The sequence below is a fragment of the Podarcis gaigeae genome (assembly GCF_964106915.1).
Source record: "Podarcis gaigeae genome assembly, chromosome: 16".
Classification (NCBI taxonomy): domain Eukaryota; kingdom Metazoa; phylum Chordata; class Lepidosauria; order Squamata; family Lacertidae; genus Podarcis; species Podarcis gaigeae.
This window is the reverse complement of record NC_139693.1, coordinates 18,954,237-18,979,927: the sequence shown is the minus strand read 5'-3', so window position 1 is coordinate 18,979,927 and position 25,691 is coordinate 18,954,237. Positions and strand designations below refer to the sequence as shown.

At 49.2% G+C, this 25,691-nt stretch overlaps 1 protein-coding gene across 3 annotated transcripts in view; it reads left to right on the top strand.

The window, feature by feature from the left end:
- The first annotated feature begins 483 nt into the window (after positions 1-483).
- The window catches only part of SIPA1 (signal-induced proliferation-associated 1), a 36,161-nt gene continuing 10,953 nt past the window's right edge, over positions 484-25,691 (top strand). Inside the window, exons 1-8 of one of the 3 annotated variants that reach the window (XM_083715384.1) lie at positions 484-605; positions 5,472-5,601; positions 15,151-16,430; positions 18,350-18,474; positions 19,256-19,444; positions 21,108-21,282; positions 22,349-22,452; positions 22,671-22,828. In XM_083715384.1, the coding sequence (XP_083571510.1) occupies positions 15,521-16,430; positions 18,350-18,474; positions 19,256-19,444; positions 21,108-21,282; positions 22,349-22,452; positions 22,671-22,828 (1,661 nt within the window). In that variant the 5' untranslated portion in view covers positions 484-605; positions 5,472-5,601; positions 15,151-15,520. Of the gene's footprint in view, positions 606-5,471; positions 5,602-8,042; positions 8,211-12,086; positions 12,290-15,150; positions 16,431-18,349; positions 18,475-19,255; positions 19,445-21,107; positions 21,283-22,348; positions 22,453-22,670; positions 22,829-25,691 lie in introns of those variants that run through there. The other 2 variants (XM_083715386.1, XM_083715385.1) reach the window with 2 other exon arrangements.

The window sequence follows — 25,691 nt, the reverse complement described above, 5'->3', positions numbered from 1 at the left end:
GCTGATTTGCTCCCTTTCAGGGGGGCGGGGTATTCAGGGTGGGTGACTTCAAAGCCCTCGCCTCCTGGAGGAAACGTAGCTGTGTTGACCACATAAAACATTCCAGATGGATAAAACGGGGTGTTAATTATAAACTGTTTGGGGGAGGGGGGAGAATGAGGGCTGCCCTCTCCCCCGTCGTGGTGGGCGCTCTCTATCACCCTCAAAATCAGGGCGCTAACTCAAGTCTTGGCGTTGTCTCCGCGGGGGAGGGAGCGGTACTCAAAAGTACTCTGCACATGTTCAGAATCTCGCTCCTCTTGTCCTGGAAACGATAGAAGCCGTGCTTTCCTGCTAGCCGCCACTCTTCTCCCCCCCCCCACCCCCCGCGCTTTGTGAGTCCTCCCTGGCGTTGTGTGACGCCGCAAAGCGCCCCCTCCTTCCTCCCCAATCTGGGTCTCTCCGCCCCCGATTGAGAGGAGGAAGGAGGAGAGGGCGGTGCCAGGGCCGCAGGGAGCGGAGCGGGGGCGGGCGCCCGGCCGGGAGGGGACACGCGGGGCGAGCGGCGGCGGCAGCAGCAGCGTCCGGTTGGGTTGCAGAGCTGGAGCGCGGACGGGCGTGGAGAGGTAGGCAGGCGGCGGCGGCGGCCGGGCCAGTTCCGTCCTGTGCGCCCTGGCCGCGCGTCATGCGCTCCGGCACGTGGATCGGGCTCCAGGCGGCGGCGGGCGGGGAAGGAGAGGCAAGGGAAGCTGTCGGCACCTCCGCCTTGACTGAACCCGGGGGGAGAAGCCGTGGTGGGTAGAGGTGGGTTGGAAGGGGCAGAGAGAGAGAGGCTCCGCCGCTTTTCCAAATCAGGGCTTGCGGATTCTAACGGGGCGGGGGAAAGATGGATGGGTGCTGGTCTGAATGCATTGGCTGCCTGGGAAAGAGATCGCCTCCATTGAAGCGTTTTAAGGACATCCTTCTCTCTCCCCGCCCCGGGAAACGCAAGCCAGGCAAACTCCCCAGTCGTAAAGCGCGAAGCGGGCGTTTTCACAATACCGTGCACGTTGCGCCTCGTTGCGCCCTCAAATCCCAGCACCAAGAAGAGGGCATTTGCGAGGCACGCGCGCACACGGACGCAACCTGCGCCAGGAGCCGGGCTGTTACATAGAGCAAGGCAGACGGGGCGCGCACACGCGCAGCGCAGGCGCTCACCCGCAGAACAGGCTCCCGGCTCCCCGCCGCCGCTATTGTGTGACAAAAGACCCAACTCTCCCGTGCCTAAGCTCGGCTTCGGGCGGGGCGCGGGGGCTGCCTGCCGCTATACGTCAAGACAGGAGGCAAGGGGTGCAAGAGCATGTGCAGAGTGCTCTTCTCGCTCCAGCCGGCGGCCATGGTTGGGCAGCCACTCGCAGGCAGGATTCCCTTTGTGCGTTTGATTCCCCCGTGGAGCTCCCCGCTCCTTTTATTCCTACAACAACCTTGCGAGGTCGGTTAGATCTGAAAAGGAAGTGAAGGGCCCAAGGTCACCCAGAGAGCTTTGTGAAGCTGCACCTTCCCCAGTTGTAGTCAAGGCAGTCATAGTCTGTACACCATGCTGGGGATATAAACTGGGGGTCGAAATGTTCCCATGGAAGTGAATCTAGGAAGCACAGCTTAATGATGGGAACTGCAGCAGGGACACTGGGAAGACGTTGGTATCTAGAGGCCTCTGTTGTTTAGGAAGGAGACCAAGTGGCCTGAACTCCATAGCCGTCTCTAGGACACTGCTGGCTGCTGTGTTTAGATTTGGAGGGGGGCCCCCCCCATACAAATCAGCTACTCCTTCACACCCTTCAGCCTTTGGCAATGCTTAAGAATATAGGCAGCTGCCTTATTGCTGGTCAGATCATTTGGCCATTGAGCCTAGCATTGTCTGCCCTGACAGATGGCGACTGCCCAGGGTCTCAAGCACTGCAGGTTCACCTGTTTACTCCGACCTTTAGAGAAACCAGGGAATGAAAACTTGGACCATCTGCATGCCGGACAGGTGTTTTGCCTCTGAGTTTGGTCCCTTCCTGCTACCCTTCAGTTATTAATGGTCCTTACTAGCAGTTGTCTGAGAACATCTCCTTGGAGATCTTGCGCTTAGCCATCATCTTATGTCAAGTGATCTTGGGAATTTAAGTGTCAAGAGCACACAGCACAGTTCAGCAGTGCAGGAGCAAGGAGACCATATATAGGTATAGATATACCGCTTCATATTTCGGCAGCTAAGTGGTTTTGCAAATCCCAAGGGGAAAAAATCTTCATGAGAAATACAAATTCCACATTCAAAACTGAATGAGACTGATGGTGCTACTAATAAGAACTCCACATTTCAAGTAACATAATTAAATACCTCCAAATATGTCAAAATGCAACGCAGTCGCAATATAGCATAAAAAGTCATAATTACCCAAAGAACATAATAGAGTTGTCGGACGTATTCACTTGCATATTCGCACTTCACACAACTAATTGAAACACACAATCCACAATCACTTAGTTCTCTCCTCACCCACACCATTCCATGCACTCGGTTCCCACTTCAATAAAACACACCCAACATTGAATTAACAAATAGCCAATAATCCTGTACAAAGGAATTGCGCCCGTTTTATGCCTGTGAGGTGTGAAAGTCTCTCTGCACCTTCACACATATAGTTGAATGCACAGTCTCCCCAGGAACAGAATTTCAGATCTCAGGGGAACTTGCACATGTACGACTACATGTGCAGAGGCCTCCACCCTACAGATGCTTGCAGATGTCAGAGGAGAGATGGACACGGGAGCTAATGATTGCCCAAACAGAGCTATAGATGCATTTACACCTGTAGCGGCTTCTCTTTCAAGCATCCTTTCCTTCCTTGGAGGTTCACCAGAGGCCTGTTTTTGGCCTACAGCTCTCATCTGCCCCAGCCAGTGCAGCATGTAGTCAAACACATCTGGAGGGCACCAGGTTGGTAAAGGCTGGAATAGGTGATTAAACCGGGGGGGGGGGGCATTGGCTAATGTTGGAGCCATGGATGGAATCACAGTCATAGGATGGAACCTGGAAGACTGAAACAGATGTTCAAGTGCTGTCAGGTGGTTTGCAGGTTTCATGTTGTACCTAGGTGAGCTGGGAAGGAGACACATAAAATAGGTTGATCTCCCTTTTTTAAAAAAAATAAACATAAATTCCAGTTGTTATCTAGATATATTTCCATCCTTGGACAGCACAGGCACGTTCTTTGGTAAGTGGGGGAAATGAGGAAACTAGGGACCTTTTGGAGATTAATTTTAGATCGTGTCTCGGTTAAAAAAAGAAAGCAGAAACCCGACTGGTTTGCTTTCTCTCGTAGCTGCAGAGAATGGCCTCTTGGAGAAGGAAGTCCCATCTTCAGGGTGGTCTCAGCACCTCTTTGTGCAGTTTAGGATCCTTCTGTAGAAGAGCTAAATTTGGTGTTTTCCAAGTCATACAAAAAGCAAAGGTGGTATTGTCAGCCCATAAGAAAAATGTAAAGTGATTAGGCCAACTGAAATATTGCAAAATAGTGTGCAAGTTTTGATTCCCCAGAACTCTTCATCAGGCTTGAATTGCTAGATCAGGGGCAGGGAGACTTAGGCCAGGGGGCCAAATATCCCCCCCCCCGACATTGCCACACGCCACACCCTCCTTGAGTACCATTGCCCAGCTGGAGTGTGTCCTTCAGGTGTGGTGATGCTTCTTGCTTGCCACAATGGAGGGGTCTGTGCACGACTGTGTAGAAACCTCTGACATGAATGAATTTTTGAATGCAGCCTCCTGTACAAAGGTAAGAGTCTCATCCAGGGCCCCACCCACTTTTGCCTCTGGGATTTGGCCCTGGGCAGAAAAAGGTTCTGCACTTCTCAGCTAGTTGAGAGACAAAACAGGCATGTGGGAGTCACATCCATGGCTCCTCCCCCTTTTGCTTCTGGTCCTGCCCACCACTGGCAAGTGGCCAAGGGAACATGCCTAGGAGCCATGATGGCTCCTGACATCTTCACCATCTGGAGGGGCATGCCTGTGGATAATTGGATTTTGACTGTTTTCGCACACAAATACCCCATCCTGTAGAATTCTCTCTCTGGGACCAAAATGCTTTTTTTGTGCAGCCTGAGCAGGAGCAGTTACCATTAAGGAAAAAGAGGTCTGAGTAGGCAGATAGATATGTGGACTGTCCCTGGATCAAGTGACTTTTCTTCTTTCAGTTCTCAGAAGTTCTTAACTTAGCTCAGGGTGGTCATCTGAACTAGCCAGATGTTTAACTAAGAATCAATCACCATTCAGTCCATTATTTAAAAAATAAGACTTTAGCGCTATATAATAGTAATAATAATAATTTATTATTTATAACCTGCCCATCTGTTGGCGGTTTCCAACAGAATATTAAAATACAATAATATATTAAACATTAAAAGCTTCCCTAAACAGGGCTGCCTTCAGATGTCTCCAAAAAGTCTGGTAGTTGTTTTTCTCTTTGACATCTAGTGGGAGGGCGTTGCACAGGGCGGGTGCCACTACCGAGAAGGCCCTCTGCCTGGTTCCCTGTAACTTGGCTTTTCGCAGGGAGGGAACCGCCAGAAGGCCCTCGGCACTGGACCTCAGTGTCCCGGCAGAACAATGGGGGTGGAGACGCTCTTTCAGGTATACTGGACCGAGGCCGTTTAGGGCTTTAAAGGTCAGCACCAACACTTTGAATTGTGCTTGGAAACGTACTGGGAGCCAGTGTAGGTCTTTCAAGACCGGTGTTCCCTCCTAGGACTTTGGCTTTCCACCCCACTGGTCCTCCCTATCCCCTTTTCCTGTTTGTCTCGGTCCTTCCTAAAGTGCAGCTCCCAAAACTGGACCCAGGTGAGGTCTGACAAGTGCGGATGTGAGCCACCCTCCCGATCAAAGCATCTTTAAAGTTGGGAGAGGCTGGCGAGGGCAAAGGTTCCTTCGTGGCTTTGGAGGAGACACCTCGAAAGCAATGAGCAAACATGACTGAATTCAACAGCTGGCCCCGGCATCTGTGCGCCTGCTTTAAATTCTAAATTAATTAGTCTAGCATAGGAGGATGTGGTTTTAGCTAGTTCCTCATCCGCGTGCCCCCCCCCACATGTAGGAAGCTACTGAGAATTTACGGAGTGGATCTGCTCACTGCTGAGGTGCAAGACTTTCTTCTGGTCAAAGCCTCTGCCCTGTCGTCTCAGATTGCTGGGGGTCAAAGGTCAGAGTCTCCCATCTTGGCTGTTGAGTGGCCACCAATCTCAGGGCTGACTTCCTGGTGGTCAAAACAAGTTTTGAGGTGGGGGCTTAGCTTAACTTTTCTGCTGGTTATTCTCAGCAATTAAATATTTATTCAGAGGATTTGTATACCTTTCAAGGGGACTCCATACGTGAAATGATTACTATTTTTTAATACAAGAGTCACCTGAAAAAAGCAGGATGGGGGAACAATCTCATTTTGTAAGTTCTGTTTATGCTTCTCCCCTCTCTTCAGGGCAAATGGTTCGTCAGATTCCCCCCTTGGCTGCATTTTGGGGAAGGAGGGGCCGGATGGTGGCAGCTTCTGCAATGGCATTTAGCATCCAGATGCTTCGCTTACAATAACTTTGCAGCAATTTTGTAAGGTAGGTTGGCGCTGTTCCCATATTGCAAATATGGGGACTAAGGCTGAGGCAGAGCAAGTTGCTTAAGTGAATTAATGAGTTGAATCGGGGATTTAAGCCTCATCATTCCAAGTGATCATTCCAAGCTGGGTTAGGTACATGGGAAACTGGTCAAACCCTTTGCCCTACTACTGTCTATGCCAGCCTTCCCTCACCTGATGCCCTCCATATGGTTTGGGCTACAACTCCCTTCAGCCCTGGGCAGTATAGCCAGTGGCCAGGGGTTATGGGGCTTGTGGTCCAAAAGATCTGGAGGGCTCCGGATTGGGGAGTTCTAGCTTGCTCTTACTGGTCATTCATTCTCCAGGCTCTTAGTAAAAAATCCAGATATTGTGGGGATTGTATCTAGGACCATCTATATGTAAAGCAAGCACTGTGCCACTGAGCTACGGTGCCTCCCTGACCTGCTAGGGGTTAATGACAGGCCTCTGGCTCTTGTTTTAACAACCAACACTTTTGCCTATTTGTCCTAAACCCCAGACATCCTGTGGCATTCAGTTCCACAGGACAACTGGGGGGGGGGTCTTGTTCTTTGTTGTTGTTAATACAAGGGTTTCCAGACATTGCTGAACATCTTCTCTTGCATCAACCCCAAACGTCTGCAGCCAATGGCCAGGAATGAAGAGAGCTGTAATTCAGCAACATCTGGAGGGCCACAAGTTCCCCGTCCCTACAAGGCTATATTATTTTCTTTGGCTTTAAATCTCTGTACAGCCTGTGGCGTGTATAGATTAATGAGGTTCTGCAAAGGCACAGCAGACAGAGAAGCACGAGAGGGCTGGGAGACCAAGCGTGAGATCAGCCTCGCTCAGAGGCCTGCGGAGATAAGCAAGTGATCTTTTTCAGCATGCAGCCTCTCATCCCTGACGGATTGCAATAACCTGACCCAGGGCTGGCTCTGGGACTGAGAGTGTCCTCACTATGGTGTTGACTGGTGGGTTGCCATCCTGTGTGGGTTGAACCCTGGTGATCACAGCTGGCGATGGAGGCAGGCAGCATTGATCTGTTTGGGAATGGGCAGCCCAGCGGAAAGAGTCTCCCTCTGAATTAACCATCCCGATTCCTCAATCTCCATTCCAAGCTTGGATTAATACCAACCCCTGATGAAAGGTTGTGGTAGCAAATGATGGGGAAGACAATTCTGTGCCCAAGACCAACTTTCCTGCCAGAAGATGCTGGGCTGGGCTGGAATCAGGGGTGAGGAGGCACCAGCCCATGGGTCAGACTTGGTCAGGGATTTGAGGCTGGCCTGCAAGGTTGTTTTCCCCAAACCATGCTCACCTGCTCTGCATCATATGCAATTTCAGGTGTGGGGCTGTTTGAAACGGGGTTGCCAGTACGGTCAGGAAGGTGCCCTCCCCATTGTGTCTTGGCAATGAAAACCCAAAGTGTGCTGGAAGAGCTTTGCTAGCAAGCTCCCCGTGCAAAGTTCGTTTGCAGAAAGCTGTTGGGCAGTAAAACTGAAGCATTCGCTGTTTTAAAGCACTGTGTAGGGCTTCTCACAAACCTGGCATCAAGCTTTGAAGTCCCAGCTTTGGGACTTCAAAGTACCCAATCACCTGAGGGGATAGTGACGCCAGGCAGTTGGCAGGTGGACATCCCACCCACTTGTGGTATTTGGCCCGTGGGGCTGAGATCCGGTAAGGATCTGGCCTGCACAACTGAAAAGGTTCCCCTCCAAACAGTGCTAGATGGACCAAGGGGAGAGAGGGGTGGGGACTTGAGGCCTTCCCCTCCCACCGCAAAAGGGGGCCTCCTGAGTGGCAGGCCACTCCCCTTGCGTTGCCAGCGCTTTCTCAATGCCTCCCTGTCCGCATTGCCAGGCCGGCTGGTGGCTGACGCAGCCCAAATGGCACTCTGTGGCCTTTCCCTGCCCCCTCCACCTCCAGCCTGGCAGAAGGAGAAAGCCCCCTATTCATTGCTCCTGGAAATCCAGCTGCAAAGGGACGCTTTGGCCTTATCATAGCAAGAGAGAGAGAGAGAGAGAGAGAGAGAGGAGTGGGAGACTGGGTTGCAGGACGTGGGTCTGATAGAAAGCCAGGCCACACAGTTGGGACCCGGACATAATTTCCCCTCCTCTCTCCCATCCACAGTGGATCCCATTTTTATGAGATGCAAGAAAGGAAGCCAGTGAGTTTTTCCTTTTAAGTAGGATGGGGAAACCATTCCAGAATCTTGTTATATTTGGGGGGACTGGGACTCAGGCCTGCAATGTGTGCTAAGGCCCAGTACGGATCTTTCTAGTGAGGAACCCGCACTCACCACTTTGTGTGTGTTTGGTGATGGGGGGGGGGGCAGATCTGCAGCTAAGGCCCAGCTCTTTCCTGAGGAAGTTACGTGAGAGAGTTGCTGTGTGTGTTTGAGGGATTGGGGGCGGAGGGGGGTAGAGAAGAGGAAGAAACACAAAAGCAGCTGTAGCCGAGCTGCCGTGTGTTTGGGGGGAAGAGTCTGGTCTTCTGCTTGCGCCACACTTCCTGCGCTACAGGAAGTGAGTCACCGCGCCAGCGCTGTCAGGCCACTGCGGACCGCTACCTCCCCCCCTCCAAAAAAGATACCGGTTCTCTGGCAGGGTGAGGGGCGACCATTATTCGGGAAGGGATCGGGGGGCGCACAACGGGGTTGTTTTGCAATGGGGGGAGGGAAACGGGGAGGTAAAAAGGGGGTGCTTCCGTGCATTTGAAATGGACGAGGCCTCGCCGAAATGACTGGGCTCTTTGCCCAAGGACCCTTCCTTTTGCCTTCCTCCCAAATGCTTTATTGTGTCCCTTGGCATGTTGGTGGGGGTGGGGGTGCCTATTTCCTGTTGTCATCGACATCTTCCTCTTTCCTTCCATGGCTCCCCAGCCTTCTTTTTCCTGCCTCTCCCCCCACCCCATGCCTGCCATCGGGTCAGCCGCCGCTGAATGACTTTAGCCTTCTGCCTCATGTCTGCTTCCTTCCTCGGAAAGCAAACTTTTCCTTCTCTCGGCAGCCCTAAGATTGCAACTCCCCTCGCCTCCGTTTGGAGCCTGAGATGTGCTGGGAACATTGGGGAGGGGACCTTTTTATTTGTACCCAGTTAAGTTTGCCCTGGAATAATTTCCTGCGGTTGGGTCTGATCCTGATTGGCAGCGGGTCTTGCGGTTTGCTTGCTTAATGCATCCGGGGCAGTTTGCTTGTCAGATTCTTTTCTCCAAAGTCTCTTGCATTGCTCTGTTTGGGGTCTTTGGGATGTGAGCAGCAGGGTCAGCAGGATTTTATGGGTCCAGTACACTATATGTGGGTTGCACACACGCACACCCCAACCCACTCACAAAAGTGGGTGGATTTGCACAAAATTTGTACATTCTTTGTGTCATACACAAATGGATGCCCTTTTTTGCAGGTGGGGCGGAGGGCCCAAAAATAAACCAGTGGCCACAACACCTAATGAAATGCTTGACAGACAGAATGTGGACAGGTAAAGCTTCGCCCATAATTGTATTTCCATAATAGAAAAAGCTTAACCTGCTTAATTTTTGACTGCCGTACAGCACACAAAGGCACAAGAAACCTGCTTTCCCCCAGTGCCAACCCTAAAAAAAGCCTAGGCTGCAATTCTGTGGCCATTTATCTGGCAGAAAGCCCTGCTAAAAACAAAGAGATATACACCGGTTCTGAGTAGGTATGTGTACCATTGTACAGCAAGTTAACTCTCCAGTGAGTGCCTTGTCTTTAGCTCCTGCACGGCAAGACAAATACAGAGTTCTCACATTTTGTGTTTACCATTGAGGGGGGTTGGTGGGTTTAACATTCACCCACACTTAGTAGTATTTTCAGAAAGTAACTTCTAGGGAGTACCTGATCTCTGGTGAGCCCACCACAGGAAAGAGGCATCCTGGTTGCAAGGATAAAAGGGAGCACAAACTACAGAGATTCCAAGCTCTGGGAAATGAGACAGAAGCAGGAAAAGTGCACTAAAGGGGAGAGGAAAACAGTAATTCATTACCTGGATGTCAGGTGGGTCCTGCCTTTGGGCAGGCACCTGTATTAGACGTTCCTCCCAAGTTTGTGGGCCTTGTTTTGCAGTCAGAACCTATAACAAAATGCTGCCATGCATCTCCAGCTGCTAAGGTGGGAATGGGGAAACTGCGGCCCTCCAGATGATTTTGAACTCCCAGCTCCCATTAGCTGCAGTCAGTAGGGACGGTGGTTTGGGATGGTGGGAGTGGTTATCCTGCAACATCTGGACGGCTACAGAGCAGGTAGCAGTTGATGAAACTGGGGTCCCTGCCAGGACCTTGCAGAGCCAGGCAGAGGCCCAGGCCAGGTAGATAATGTGCCCCCCTTTTTACCCTGGGGATAACTGAAGTCTTATAAATAAGTAAGTTCGCCCCAGTGTATCCCCTGCAATTGTGAATATGCTGACTGAGGCCCCCTTTGGAATCAGAGGCCCGGGCCAAGTGGCCCATACGGCCCCCCTTCTGTCTGGGCCTGGTCCCTGCCTGAGAGAGCTGCTGCCAGTCAAGAGTAGTTAATTATTTGACTAGATAGTCTGACCTGGCTTAAGGCAACTTCCTATGTCTACATTGTGCTTGAGGACTCAGGTTTTGTGTTCCAAGTCCTGAACCTGAACATTTAATAGATGGTTATTATTATCCTTATTTGTATACTGTCCTATAGATCTCGGGCAGTTCACAACGTAAAATTCCAATATAACAAACACAAAATACATAATAAGAATAAGAACAAAAAAATTCCCAGTAATCCCCACTTCCACGACGTATTTAAATGGCATCAGATGTTACTTAGCCAAAGGCCTGGTTAAAGAAGAACATTTTCACCTGACACCTAAAGATGTATAGTAAAGGCACCACGCAAGCCTCTCTGGGGAGAGTGTTCCACAGATGGGGAGCTACTGTAGAAAAGGCCCATTCTCATGTTGTCACCCTCCGGACCTCTCATGGAGAAGGCACACAAAGAAGGGCCTTGGAGGATGATCTCAGGGTCCGGGTAGGTTCATATGGATAGAGGTGGCCCTAGAGGAGGAGGAGAAGAGGTTTCTGGAGACTGGGGAAGGAAAAGCTTATCTTTCCCCCTTTCCTTTCCTTTTCTCTGGAAGTATCCCTGTGTAGTACTAACAGGGGAGTGTTTTCATTTTTTAAGATTGTGGCACTCATTTCCCCCCATCTTACTTGCCCCTCCAAGATACTGACTATAATTTGCAAGTTCTTCAGGGCTTGAGCAAGGTTAATTCCCTCTTCATAAACACATCCTTCAGTTCCATGCTGAATTTCTCAACTGACACCTCAACAATCCACACATCCTGGAAACTCACAGGTCCTCCATTTTTTGAGTTCCTCTGATTCCTGGGAATTGCAGTTTGCTAAGGGTGCAGGGAATTGTAGCTTGGGGGGACACTACAGTTTCCATGGTTCTTTGGGGAAGCCATGACTGTTAGATGTGCCATAAATGTGATTTAAATGTATGATGTGGACGTGACTGTGTTGAATTCTGTTTATGTGGAATAAAAAGAGCACATTTTTTGGGGGGGGGAATCAATGTGTGTTTGAGCCCAAAGTAGTTTTTTCATTTGGTTTACAGGTGTGGGGGATGCAAAAATCAGCATGACTTGTTAGAATCGCTTGCTGACGCTTCATCAGTTCTCTCCTTTGCACCCACGCTGAGGTGTGATACAGGTTTTCTCGCTTTCTCTTTGCATGTATTCTCCCGCTGCCCGCTGTGAAATTTCCCCATGCATAAGAATTTCCATTTTAGAACATTTCTCATCTTGACTGGATCTTATCAGAAACTCTTTTGCTTTCTAAAAATGCCCACTAGGGAAACAACAACAATAATAACAGGGCCCTGACCAGCATTTCAGCCCCCCAGCTTACCCTCCTTGGTAGAAATATCTCTCACTTTTTAAATGTATGTATGTATTTGGTTGTGTATAAATAAGGAGTTCAAGACAGCTCAGTTCTCCCTTCCCTTGTTTTAATCCTCACAACAATTTTGTGAAGTAGCCTAGTCTGAGAGGCTGGGCCAGTGAGAGTTCCATGGCTGAGGGAGGATTTGAACCCGAGACTCCTCAGTCCTAGACACATCCGTTATGCTGTGTTGTTCTCAAAATATTTTATTAATTCGCCCCCCACCCCAACATCTTCTTTTCCCACCTTTGCAGCTCAGGATGGTACATGGTGGTGGGTGTCTTCCCCACCCACCCACCAGTCCCAATCCCATCTTTCTCATTGCAACAACCCTGTGAGGTAGGTTAGGTTGGGAGTGACTGTTCCAGCTCACCCCCAGCAGCCCTTGCACTCGATTAAGGATTTGAATCTGGGCCTGCCTAGTCTTTGGCTACATTCCTGCCATACATTTAAAGTCCTGTGGTACCACTTTAAAAAGTTATGGCTTCCCCCAAAGAATTCTGGGAGGTGTTGTTTGTTAAGGGTGCTGAGAGTTGCTAGGAGACCCCTATAGTGACGAGGGATCAATTGTTAAACCACTTTTGACAATTGTGGCTCTGTGAGAGGAACAGGCCTTTTCTAACAACTCTCAGCACCCTTTAGATAACTACAGATCCAAGGTTTCCTATGGACTGTTTAGTAGTGGTATCGTAGTGCTTTAAGTTTATGGTGTGAACGTGGCCCATGTCTGGCACTCTCTAAACACTACATCACACTTTGGAGTGAGTGATGCTTCAGCATGGTGTGGCATGAACAAATGTACCTATAACTCTATTTGTGTGTGATAAAGGAGGGAAACCATGTAAAAGATGTGCTGCCTAGAGAAGGACAGCAGAGCGGAGTTTGGAGCTACTCAGGAGTAGGACTGGGCAATATCAGCTTTTCAACATTGCTGTGTATCGCCAGCTGAACATTGCGGTTTGGCGATATACCACAATGTTGAAAAAATAAGCGGGGTTGGCCTCGGCCTGCGAGGAACCTGGTGAAACTGCCCCAGCTCTCACCTCAGGAACTGAGGCGGTTTCACCCTGGCACTCACGGGCTGGGGCAACGCAGCTTGTTTGCGCAGCAAAGCTGGGGGTCTGGAAGATTCCCCCTCCCCAGCTGAGACAGCCACCGGCAAATGGGCAGAGCATCGGGGCTCCTTTAACTGCTGGCTGTGGAGAGTGCCAACTGTGTTCCTCTCAGCTGAGCAGTTTTACAGAGCCCCCACCCCGCCACCAGTTCACGGGGGCCAGCACTGGGCTGGGGGCTTCTTCAACTGCTTGGCTGAGGTAAGGGCAGCTGCACACGCCTCAGTTGAGCAGTTTAAAGATGCAGAGGGAGGGACAAGCTGTATCAGCGCCTCACTGATACAGCTTGTTTCTCCCTCTGCATCGTATGATGGAAGAGTGCAATGGCAGTTTTGTTGTGAGCCAAAAATGGCTTATCTTCTGAGTTTACGCCAATAAAACTCAGAGGCAAGAGGAGTTAGGAGTCCATTGTTGTTTATTGCTAAGCAATAGGTTACAGTCAAATTGTTTCGCAAAACTGCAAACCTGGGTCCGGGCAGCTTGTTTCTCCCTCTGCATCATACGATGGAAGAGTGCAATAGTGGTTTCACTCAGTGATATATCACTGGTGAAACTGCCACTGCTCCTGAGTCCATCTGCTAGCCGTGCCGCTGGAGGAAGGAATTCTTGACCCCCGCCCCCCCAGCAGACACAGCTAGCAGAGGGACTCAGGAACGGTTGCTGTTTCACCAGCGATATACTGCTGAGGAAAACCGACATTGCGGTCTGCTCCTCATACCAGTCCTGGGCGATATATAGCCCAGGCCTACTCAGGAGCACAGAGTGCAAAAGTGGGTTGCAAGCTGTAGTCGATGTGGCTTGAAAAGGCTCCCCCCCCCCCAATTCGAGTTCCTGCGAAATTTCCCTCCCTGGGCGAATGCCACTTGCTTCTGTCTGTCCACCAGACACAGTTCTTCCCCCTAATCTTCCTCCTCACGCCTTGATGACAAGAAGCCATGCCTGTGCTTTGATCGTTTGCAGAAGTTTGGTCTTCTTCCACTTCCTCCTGCTTGTGGTGCTGAAGTGGAGCGTGTGCCTCTGGCCTCTGGGCTGCTCGCTTAAGAGTTGCCATTACATGTCACCGCAGCGTGACTTGGTCCTCCCCACCAGGGTCAGAGGCAGGTTGTTGCCTTCCCCGGCCCGGCTTCCAATCAGTGTATAGTTTATTTTGGGGCGAAGGTGGAAGTGAGTTAAACGGGGTTAGTGATTGTGCAAAGCGCATGCAGGACCAAGGCTAGATATGCTGTTATTTTTGCTTTCCTCGGAGTCTGGGACAGGGCCTGCTGCAAGGTAGTGGGCAGGAGGACCTGCTTTGCACCCAGGTTCAGATGCCACTGCCTTCCAGCTCTCCCACCAAATCTTCCATCCCTGCCCCAAGCTGGCCGGTTCCTCCAAGAAACAGGCCCCTGGCTGGGTGCAGGGCTTGTTGGGCTGTGCCATCTGCACAGGGTAAGGGACAGCTGGGCACCAGTTCCTCCGATGGTGATTGGGAGTGACAGCCCTCGGGGGTGGGGTGGGGGGGATGCTCTGTCAAACAACTAGGCTAATCGGCTCTTGACAGCAGGGATTTTATCCTACATGGGGTGTGGAGCAAATGGAGCCCTGTTTTTGCTTTAATACTGAGGCTTGACAAAAGCGCAGGTCCGGAGCACAGGTGAGAGTGTTTCTGGGTATATGCAGAGCGAAGAGCATCGTTTGATGCTGGGTTGGGAAGCTGAACTCTTGGGTAGAGGAACCACTTTATTCCAGGTGCTATGCAAAGGTTGAAGCGGGGAGCTTCTCCTCCTCCCCAGGAATCCCAGATGCCGTGGTTATAGTCAGGTTCAGAGGTGTTGCTAGGTACTTGAAAGCCCAGCGATCAGAAAGGAGATTGCAGGAAAGCAGATTCCAACTAAACATATGAAAAAACTTTCTGACATTAAGAGCTGTATAACAGTCTCTCTCGGGAAGTTGTGGACTCTCCTTCCGTGGAGGTTTTTAAGGCTGGATGGGTATGTTTCATGGATGCTTCAGCTGAGATTCCTGCTTTGCAGGGGGTTGGACTTGATGACCCTTAGGGTCCCTTCCAACTCTGCATTTCTATGATTCTGTCAGCATCGTCCCCACCTTAATTTCCAAAGGCCTGTCTGAACAGGAAGGTTTGGGCTTGCCTGCAGAAGGATAGCAAAGAGGGAGCCAGTCTAGCCTCTCTTGGGAGGAAATCCCACAATGTGGGAGCAGCCAGAGAATAGACTCTCCCTTTGGTGTCACCACCAACCGTGGCTCTGAGGTTGACAGGAACGAGAGAAGGTGCTCACCTGAAGATCTTGACACCCGGGTAGGTTTGGGAAGGGAAGTACAATCTTTCAGGCCTCCTGGGCCCAATGCTTGTACCCCACCTGGGAAAGTTTGGCAAGGTCTCCAAAGCAAGAGATGTGGATATCACAGCAGGCTTGAATTCCAGCTCCATAAACCCGGTGTGTTTGGCTCAAAGCAGATCTTTTTCACCTGTCTTCTTCCCTTTCTCCTGTGTCTCTTTTTTCCCATTGCAGCAAACAGCCCTCAAAATGGCTAGACAGCTTTGCCGTGGCCAGGTGATTCCTGGCACCCCTGCCCACCTGACTGCTGTGTGCTGACCCTCGCCTCTGCATGGAGCCTGTTTGCTGAGGAGCAACTTGGCCAGCAGGACTAGATCCCTTTTAAGCATGTTTGGAAGCCCCTCCCCATGGGCGGGGCATTGACCTCTTCCGCCAAAGAGACTGCGGCCTGTTACATGCTGACAACCTGATTTGCTGACGCACCTGGGGAAGCGGGATTGGTGTTGTTTTTTCTTTCTCCAGTTGGGTAGGATCCAGATTCCCCCGTGGTCCTTTGGGTGCCTGGGCGAGCGCGAGGGGAGAGGTCTGTGGGCGCCTGGAGGCAATGCAGTCAGACGACCTCTTCATCCGCAAGACCCGAAGCCACTGGAACCGACCGCCTCTCACGTCCCTCTCTTTCGACACCTTCCGGGCCCCCAAGCCCCAGGCGGCTGAGGGCCCACTTGCGGGGCAGTGCGGCCCTCCACTGAGGTCCCCAAGGCGTAGCTACCTCATGCATCGCAGCAACAGCGACGTGACACTCAGCGAAGGGGAGCTGGCCCCTGCCTCTGCTGCCCCCGGCTCTCCCTTGCCCGCTGTGCCACCTGCCGCTGGAGTTGGCCTTCAGCGCATCAGCAGCAGCCCCAACACATCCACAAAGTGCCCCGCACCCCCTCGGGCCCGGGCACACAGCCACGAAGAGCCACGGGCCGGCAGCCCCACAGCACGGCGCTTCCGCGACCCCCTGCTTCTGCTGGGACTGGCGGCCAACGAAGTGTGGGAGACCGAGGCAGACGGTGCGCCGGCCGGGGACCCTGTGCCTTCTGAGGCTCCCGTGCCAGTGTGGGGTCGCCACTTGGCCCACTATGATGTCCAGAGCATCCTCTTCGAGCCGGGCGAGGCCACCCGAGAGGCGGAGAAGCCTGGCAATGTCACCACTGGGGCATCGGCTGCTTCGGAACGGGAACGCTGCCAGGCAGACCCGGTACCCCCCTTTGAGGGAGAGGGGAGCGAGGGCAAGGACGGGCCCCTGGTGCTCAGCTGCCCCAACTTCCGCATGGAGGCTGGGGGCGAGGCTGAGTGGGGGATCGGCCAGCATCGGGGCTCCCTTGCGGGGTTTCACTGCCCCAACATGGCGGTCTCTGTGCTGGAGGAGCCCCGGGAGAGCTACGGGCAGAGGACCAGCCGGACAAGCCATGCCATTGAGTACGCCGACCTCGGAGCCTGCTATTATCGGAAGCATTTCTACGGCAAGGGTGAGCGGCTGCCGGCAGGGTGAGATGGAGCAGGGGAAGGGGGCCCTGGGCGGGCTGTGGGAGTTGACATGGGGTGTTGAAGCAAGGAAATTCAAAAAGGCGAGTGGGGGTTGTGTGGGACACAATAGAGGGGTATACGAAGAATGTGCAGTATGGAAAACCTGGCTAAGGAGACATTTTTCTTTCTCCTAAAACTAGAATTCCAATTCCTGGACCATTATTTTGCCTCCTCTTGCTTCCTTTTTGCATGATGCATAGCTTTAATTTTATTTTTTAAAAATAACTTTAGTTATGCTTTTTCAAATTTAAAGTTGCACTCATTTATATACATGGATTTACGTACCCAGTCTGTATTGGCTTCCCAATCTATCCTTCACTGACATTCTAGTTCATATTCTTTGGGTTGCTGCATCCCCAGCAGACTTCCATCCTTTTTCTTCCTCTCTGTTCATTTATCTTGTCCACTGCTGGTCCTAAGTTCATCCCACCTGGATATTAAACCATGATACCATCTCTTTTTAAATATTCTCCAAAACAACACTTTTTCCTCATTCCAGTTTCTTATTTTGGCCGTAAAACTTGTTCATTCCGCAAATTCTATTAGTTTATGCAACCGTCGGTCCTTTGTCGGAGTTGCCTTTATTTTTTATTATTATTTTAACTGTATTAATTCCCAATATATAACCATTACAAAAGGGGGGAATACAAAAACAAAACCCCAACTCTTCCCCCCTTCAGGAGAGATCAATCTAGTTAAAATTTGCCAAAGTCCAATCTCTGATTTTGGTACTTGCCATTCTTCAGGGTTATCAGTAAAGTATTTTATAAAAGGATGCCATATTTCAACAAAATTGTCTGCAGCATTTGTATTATTCAATGCATGCAATCTCTTCGTTAATGTTTCTGAAACAGCAATAGGTCATTCGTTCTTTTTCCAACAGAGATAGCTTTATTGAAAACATTCAGCCTCCTTTAGATCCATTCCAACAACAGTCCTGCGCATTAAATTGAGTGGCTCTTAGGTGTGTTTAAATGCATTTATATGGCTTAAAAAGGAGACCAAAACAATGGACAGCAAGTGGTGTGTTCACTCTGAAGCTTAAGAGGATTGCAGTGCTGGTGAAGGCATCTGGAAACAAGGGAAATTTTGGAACCTAGTGTCCCTTGCAAGGGGCAGGGCAGAGCCGCTTCAAAGGCATGTTCCTAAAACGTGGTTTCACCTGCCTTGAATAGGTGTGACTGGACGCAAGTTAGAGATTGAGAGAAAACAAAATCCCAGTTTGGGAGTGATGGGCTACCTTTTTCTCCTTTCCTAGTGCACAGCAGCCTCTACCAACCAGCTGCTGTGGGGCTGATGGGAGTTTTAGTCTGAAAAAAATTGGAGGCCTCCCTAGGTTGATGAAGCCTGCTGTACAAGGAAGAATGGTCTGGCCTCGGCCTTCTCAGATCAACCCCACAATCTACCAGCCCAGACCCAGACCCAGGAACAAAAGATTAGAAAGTTAGAATTATGTAGTTGAGAAGAGGGTGCCTCTGAGCACATTCCAAGCCAAGGACTTTGTGTCCAGTACTTGAAAACAGAGCTCAATCTCGTTTCCCACCATCACCCACTCCTGGCTAGTGTACCTCATTCCAGCAGCCTTGTTCAAATGGAGAAAATGGTTTCCCCTGTTATAATTGGGAGTCGGAAAACTTTGCTGATCTCCTGAATTATACAGAGGTCTTCCACTAGACCCCAATGGACCTTCTGCTCACCCTTGGTGTTCAGGGTGGCTGAGGGCAAAATGGACCGCTGGGTGTGGGCAAGTGTAGGCCTCCTGCTGGCCGCCTTTGCTGCGAGGTTCCTTGTTTTCAGAGTCTCTGGTTGGCTTTGTTTGCAAGCTGTCCTCAAGGCAGGTTCCTCGCTTCTCTCCACACAGAGCACCAGAATTACTTCGGGGTGGACGATAAGCTGGGCTCTGTGGCTGTATCACTACGGCGTGAGGAGAAAGAGGGCAGCGCTGGACCCCAGTACAATTACCGCCTTATAATCCGCACAAGTCAGGTGGGTTCTTACAACATGCCGCAATAGCCGTTCATGTGTTTTTTTATCCCAAACTATGAGCTAAATTTGCTTACCAAAAATCAGCCGTGTGAACTGTCTTCTCTCAGGCTAACACTCTAAAATACACATCACACAAGGAAAACAAGATGGGGAGGGAGGGAGGGTTTAGTGGAAGCCCGATCACCCATTCTTAAATTTATGGTTTGTATAATGTAGTTCTGTCTATGCAGATTCTTCTTTCTTGGAGAAGGACACCTTCCCAGGAGAACTGACACCAGCCCAGAGCAGACGACAGCCGCCACATTCACACCAGACGTTTAAAGCACTAGGATTCCACTTTAAACAGCCATGGCTGGGAATCCGGGGAACTATAATTTGTTACCGGTGTTGAGAGTTGTTTGGAGACCCCCTATTCTCCTCACAGACCTACAATTCCCAGGATCCTCTGGGAGCAGGGGTTAATTGTTAAAGCACTCTGGGAACTGTAGGGCTGTGAGGGGAATAAGGAATCTCCTAACAACTCTCAGCACCCTTGACAAACTACAGAATTCTTTGGTGGAAACCATGACTGTTTGAGTGGCATTATACCACTTTATGGTGTAAATGTGGCCTGAAAGAGAGTCTGTGGCAAAGGTGGGACTTAACCCTAGCTTTTCTCAGGCCCCACCCCAACATCCTAGCCACTAGGCCACACTGAGTGGTGTCATGGCCTTACGCGGAGGGGAGTCCCCCTGGTGTGATCCTCCTCCTGTCCCCTTGACAGCTGTTGTTTTCCTCCCAGCTCCGGACTCTGCGGGGATCTATTCTGGAGGATGCTCTTCCCCTTTCGGCCCGCCACACTGCCCCACGGGGCATCCCTCCCAAGAAGTTGCTGGAACACGTCATGCCAGAGCTCAACCTGCAGTGTCTCCGCCTGGCCTCTAGTTCCCCAAAGGTCCCAGAGACCTTGCTCAAGTTGGATGAACAAGGGGTAAGGCTGTTTCATTCAAAACGCATATTCCCCACCCTGTTATGTCTTAGAACTACCTTCAAGGCCGTTTACTGCCATGGAAAATTGTTTTTTTGTTTTTATACTGCCCTTCATCTGTAGATCTCAGAATGGTTCACAACATAAAATTGCAATACAGTTGTACCTCGGAGGTCAAACAGAATCCGTTCCGGAAGTCCGTTCAACTTCCAAAGAATGGCTTCTGCAGCCAACTGGAAGCCACAGAAGCCCCATCCGGCGTTTGGCTTCCAAAAGAACGTTCAAAAACTGGAACACTCCTGGTTTTTGATCGTTCGGGAGCCGGAACATTCGACTCCTGAGGTGTTCGGGAGCCGAGGTACGAGTGTATAAAAAGCACAAAATACACAGTAAACATAAGAACAAAAACAAACCAATAATCCTACAACACATTTAAAAGGGCATCAGATGTCAACCAAGGAATAAAATTGAATCCCAAGGAACCTCACATTGAAGGCTCCATGGGCTGAAGAACACTCCCTAAGCAACACTCTCAGACCTTCCAACTTTTTCTGATGCAAAACTGGGACATGCATCTTCCCGGGATGGCTTCTGGGCAAGTCATGTGACTCTCGCTCTTGCCTCCCAAAGCAGTTTTTTGGAGGGGGGCAAATCTCGTGTCGTGCCCAAAAACGCGAGAGAGCATGAAGTCGCAGCACCCAAAATGGCTGCCGAGATCTTGCGAGAAAAAATGGGAAGGTGTGCTCACTGGAAACATCAATCCAAGTAGTACTGGAACTACCTCAAAGCAGTGCCATACGGTCCTAACTCCAGAAGGAAACAATGGTTGATGGTATTGAAAGCCACTGAGAGGTTGAAGAGAATAAACAGAGACACATGACCCATGTTTCTCTCCCAACTGAGGTCATTGTACAGGGTGACCAAGGCAGGTTCTGGGCCAAAACGGCCTAAACCCCAACTGAAATGGATCTAGACAATCAGTTTCTTCCTTGAGCAGCTAGATTTGTATCATTTGTATTTAAAAATAATAATTTAAAAATCAGAAGGCAACCATCAAAGAACATCCAGCAGAGCTGTAAGGCAGGGCTGGGGAACCTGTAACCCACCCAATGTTATTAGACTCCAGCTCCCATGTTCCCCAGCCAGCATAGGTAACAGCCAAGAATTATGCAAGTTGTTGTAGTCCAACAATATCTGGAAGCCCCATCTTCCTCTGCTGTCTCAAATGAGCATGGCTATCGGTTCATTTCCATTTACGGTGTTGACTTTGACTTTTAAAGCCCAACGCAGCTTGGGACCTCAGGTACTTTTAAAGTCCCACATCAATCTATGCGGCTTTTAAGATTTTCTACCGAGACACATATGTTAAGATCTTTTACTCCAGCTACCCGGCAGGGACAACTATGTGATGGGCTTTTTGTTGCAGTTGCGCCTCTCATTGAATACTCTGAATACTAGTTTCTGGCCGACAGCAGCAGGAGAGGGCTAGCACTTTTGTGGCCTGCTTGTGGGCATCGCAAGAGGAATCTGATTGGTGATTCTGTGTGCAACAGGATGCTGGATTAGACCTACCCAGTAAAGTGAAGGCTTTGAAAGAGCCTCTGATTGGTTCTCGTTTGGGTCTTGCCCTTCAATCTACCCATCCCGGACTTCCCCCTCCCTGCAGCTCAGCTTCCAGCGGAAAGTCGGGGTGCTGTACTGCCGGGCAGGGCAGGGCTCCGAGGAAGACATGTACAACAACGAGGAAGCAGGGCCAACTTTCCAGGAATTCCTGGACCTCTTGGGTGAGCGCATCCGGCTGCTCGGCTTTGGCAAGTACCGTGCCCAGCTAGACAACAAGAGTAAGTATAACGGGAGTGTGATTAATGTATGTGTGTTTTACAGGGTCATGGTTAGGGGGTGGCCTATGGGGTCTTCCGCAGTAGACCCTGGATCTCCTGTTCCTTCTCCCCCACTTCTTAAAACTTTATTTAAAAAGGTAATGTAAACAGTAATAAAATATAAACTGCTTAGAGGGCAGCTGGATGCAGTGCCCATCTACCACCTGAATTTCCCAGCGGCATGCCACCCCAGTCTCTGAGCGGTGAAAAATTTCAGGCAGTTACCCAGGGTTTGTGGTTCCTTTTGGAAATGAGGCACAGCAGAGACCATGGTTTCTTTATGATACATAGTTTATTTACACATATATAGAACCTGAGCCTATGATGGAAGGGTTCACAGCATCAACCTCCACCCCCCCAAAGGGCCTTGTTTCTCCCACAGCATTTGCCGCAGCATAATAATAAGAAGAAGAATTTATTATTTATACCCCACCCATCTGGCTGGGTTTCCCCAGCCACTCTGGGCGGCTTCCAACAGAATATTAAAATACAATAATCTATTAAACATTAAAAGCTTCCCTAAACAGGGCTGCCTTCAGATGTCTTATAAAAGTCTGGTAGTTGTATGCCGCATGTTGATGCCAGGCCTGAGCAGGGCTTAGTAGTCAAGTTCCTAGCTCTTTTTGTCTTCTCCTGTTAAAGCTATGCATTTATTTATTAAGTAAAATTGGTTGGTTGGCGTCTGTCTGTCTCGGAAGACAATGGAGAAGTATGGCTTTGGGGGGGGCATGAAGTTGGAAGGTTGTCATGCCTGCTGTGACTGTAGAGAGACAAGTTTTGGGAGAGACAAGCTTTGTTGCAGCTGGGGCAAGTGAAGGCATCCGGTTATGCTGCTGCAGATGCACCATGGCGTTTCTTCTCTTTCCGCTCCTCCCAGCAGTCATTGCTCCTCTGGTTAGTGCTATGGATGCAGAACCTGACTGCTGTACACAGACCCTTTCTGAAAAAGCTACCTTTTGGGTTGGTGGGTGCTAGCAGCAGCTGCACTGAAAGTTTTTTCTAATCTCTCTGCCACTCTTCTTTGCAGATGATTCCACGGGGACCCACTCGCTCTATACCACGTATCAGGACTATGAGATCATGTTCCATGTCTCTACCATGCTACCCTACACCCCTAACAACCGCCAGCAGGTATGTGGGGGCATTTTTGCTTAGGGGAACAAGAGATTCCCCATAAAAAGTAAGTGAGGGGGAAGCCACCACACACATACTGGAGAAGAATCAAGCAGAACTTATTCACATCCTCTTAATGCTCCATTCAGAGGCTGAACAGAGTGCCTGTCCCAAGTCTCCAGCTCCCCATTTCTCTGGTAACCTTCCTTTCCTCCCCCACCCCCAATCTTCTGCAGCTGCTGAGGAAGCGGCACATTGGGAATGACATTGTGACCATCGTCTTCCAGGAGCCTGGAGCGCTCCCCTTCACGCCAAAGGTGTTCCGCTCACACTTTCAGCATGTGTTCATTGTGGTGAGGGCACATGAATCTTGCACAGAGCACACTACTTACAGGTGAGAGGGAGGCGGCAGTGCGGGGAAACCTGGCGAAATTCTCCCTGACCTTCCAATTGTAACACCTCTTTGGACTTGTTCCTCTCGATGGACTTGACAGCGAGAGATTTCGAAGAAAATTTTTATTTTTTGGTTGTAAATGCTTAAGTCCTTGTGCCAATATTATTATTTACATTTACATTTACAAGTTGCTTACCTTGTAAAAATAACCCAAAGTGAGGTATAAACACAATACAAACCCGAAGACCAATTACTGTACACAGAACCAATAACAAACCCTTAAAAACATATCTATATAAATACAAGGCAGGTCTTTTCCTACCTGGGGCTGGGGAAACCCAGCCAGATGGTTGGGGTAGAAATAATAAATTATTATTAAATTATTTTTACCCCACTAATAGAGGCCAAAAATACTTAAAACCCTTCAAATTAAGGGCCAAAAGTCCAGGTAAAAAGCACACATGTTTGCCTGACAACTAAGACTAGACAAAGATGTTACCAGGCAAGCCTCTCTGGGGAGAGCTTTCCACAACCACAGGAAAGGCTTGTTCTCGTGTTGCCACCCTCTGATCACAGGGCCAGGGTGAGTGCATGTGGGGAGGGGTTGTCCTTGACATACGAGGTTCTGAGCCGCATTGAACAAACCATGGTTAAAGCAATCTGTGGCATAACCTGATGTGCAAATGCAGCCATCATTGTCCGTTGTTAACTTTTAAATCCATTCTTTCCTTATTTTATTCCAACCCTTCATCCAAGTTGCTCAGAGTGGCCCATGGTCCTCATAGCAGTCCTTTGTGGTAGGCTCATCGGGGAGAGAGTGTGTTGGACCCAAGGTCACCCACTGAGTGGGTTTTTGAACCAGGGCCCCCTAGTGCTAATCCAGGCATCCCCAACCTTCGGCCCTCCAGATGTTTTGGACTACAATTCCCATCATCCCTGAACACTGGTCCTGTTAGCTAGGGATCATGGGAGTTGTAGGCGAAAACATCTGGAGGGCTGCAGGTTGAGGGAGCCTGTGCTAATCCAACTCTGTAGCTACTGCCTCTAACCACACTTCCATATAGGCAATGAACGTGCCCCATTCAAGGAAGAAAGAATCAACTTTAACTGGACTTGTATCCAACTGAGTTATAGTCAGAGTAGACTCATTAGAATGAATGGATATTTATGAATTTCAGTGGGTCTACTCTGAGGAGGACTAACATTGATTTAAATCCCAAGATATGAGGTTGCTTCTCAGTCCTTTATTCCTGTATCCTTATCTGATTGAAAAAGTAGGTTCTGGTTAAGGTTTTAAGACACAAAGATCAGAGGAGTAATTAGGACCTCGTATTGAACACAGCAGAGATAGCCTGCAAAAATGTTCACTAGCACAAGCAAACAATATTGATGTGTTTATAACTTGTTACTTATCTCTTGCAATATTTTCTGCCAGAATATGCTAACGGTCCTCACAGATCCAACAGCATATGGAATGCAGGACCAGGTTTTGATATGGGTTTTTACAAATTAAATTTTTATTTTATTTTCTGCAGGAAACTCAGCTGGCTGAGACTTGTAATTCCTGTACTGTACTCTTTTATCTTAGAAATATGTCCCCTTGTGGTGAAACAGAGGTACAGCCACATTTTAAGGGATTTTTTTTTTTTTTTGGAAGAACCGCTGTACAGTAATTTGACCCCCAGTTTCCTCTGAAACAGAAGTACAGTTACAAGGGTATCTCCCCCCCCCCCCAGTTTTCCATTATTATAAAAACAAATCCCCTATGGTAGGGTACAAGTGGCTTTGCCCCTGCCATCCCTTCTCACAGCTGTCCAGATCTGGAATGGGGCCCTTGGCTGGTTCTTTGTGTCGGGAGAAACCTCTGCACTCAAGGGAAAACCATGAGATTAATGTCACATGTAGTTTGGTTCTGAGGTTAGTTCACAGTAGCCCTTCTGTTTGTATTTGCCATTCTTGGTGCATTTTCTCTCTCTCCAGAGAAACCAGATGGCAGCAGCATCTAACTATTGCAGTCTAGTACAACTTCTTTTTCAAACTTGATTTGCACTATTTTTGCCCTTTTACACTAAGGTATAATTGTAGTACCAGAATGTGCAGGTTAGACGAGCAAAGCAGTAAAGGATGTTGGGAGAGGCTCCTGTATCTTTAATGATCAGTTTCCTGAATACCTCTTTTTGATTGCCACAATGTCAGCTTTCCATAAGTGATGTGGGGATTATTTTTTTCCCAAGAAGGAAAAATAGTCATTTTAGAAATATGTTGATTCATGAAATGAGGAAAATAATGAATCATTACATTACAGTCAAATTTGACTAAATTTGGCAACTGAAATAAATGTAACATTAGTCAAAAATAAAATCAGTAATAAAGTCACTTATTTCTGGTGGCTATCCCTAGATAGTACACACATTTGTTGACATAGCTCTCCAGGCATGCTAAGACTAGCATGTTAAAGAATAAGATATGTGTTAAATGACACTAACTTTTCAGTAACCTTTAACTTTATTTATTTATTTATTTATTTATTTATTTATTTATTTATTTAATCAATCATTTTTATACTGCCTTTTGACCCTAACAAGACCCTCCTCCCCATCTGTTTAAAAAATATTCTAAACTGGCATAAGCTTTTAGAGGCAACAGCCTACCTCATCAGGTGCTTTGCTGGAACTGTGGAAAGCTAATATTTATTTGACTGTTAATTTATTTGATTTATCAATTGCCCAATACAAAAATAATTCCTAGGTAACTTACAAACAGAAGCCAACCCAATAACCCAATGGGAAGCCCAGAAGCAGGACCTGTGCACAACAGTAGGCTTGCCATATGTCAGGAAAATTCCTGACACGTCCTAGTTTTT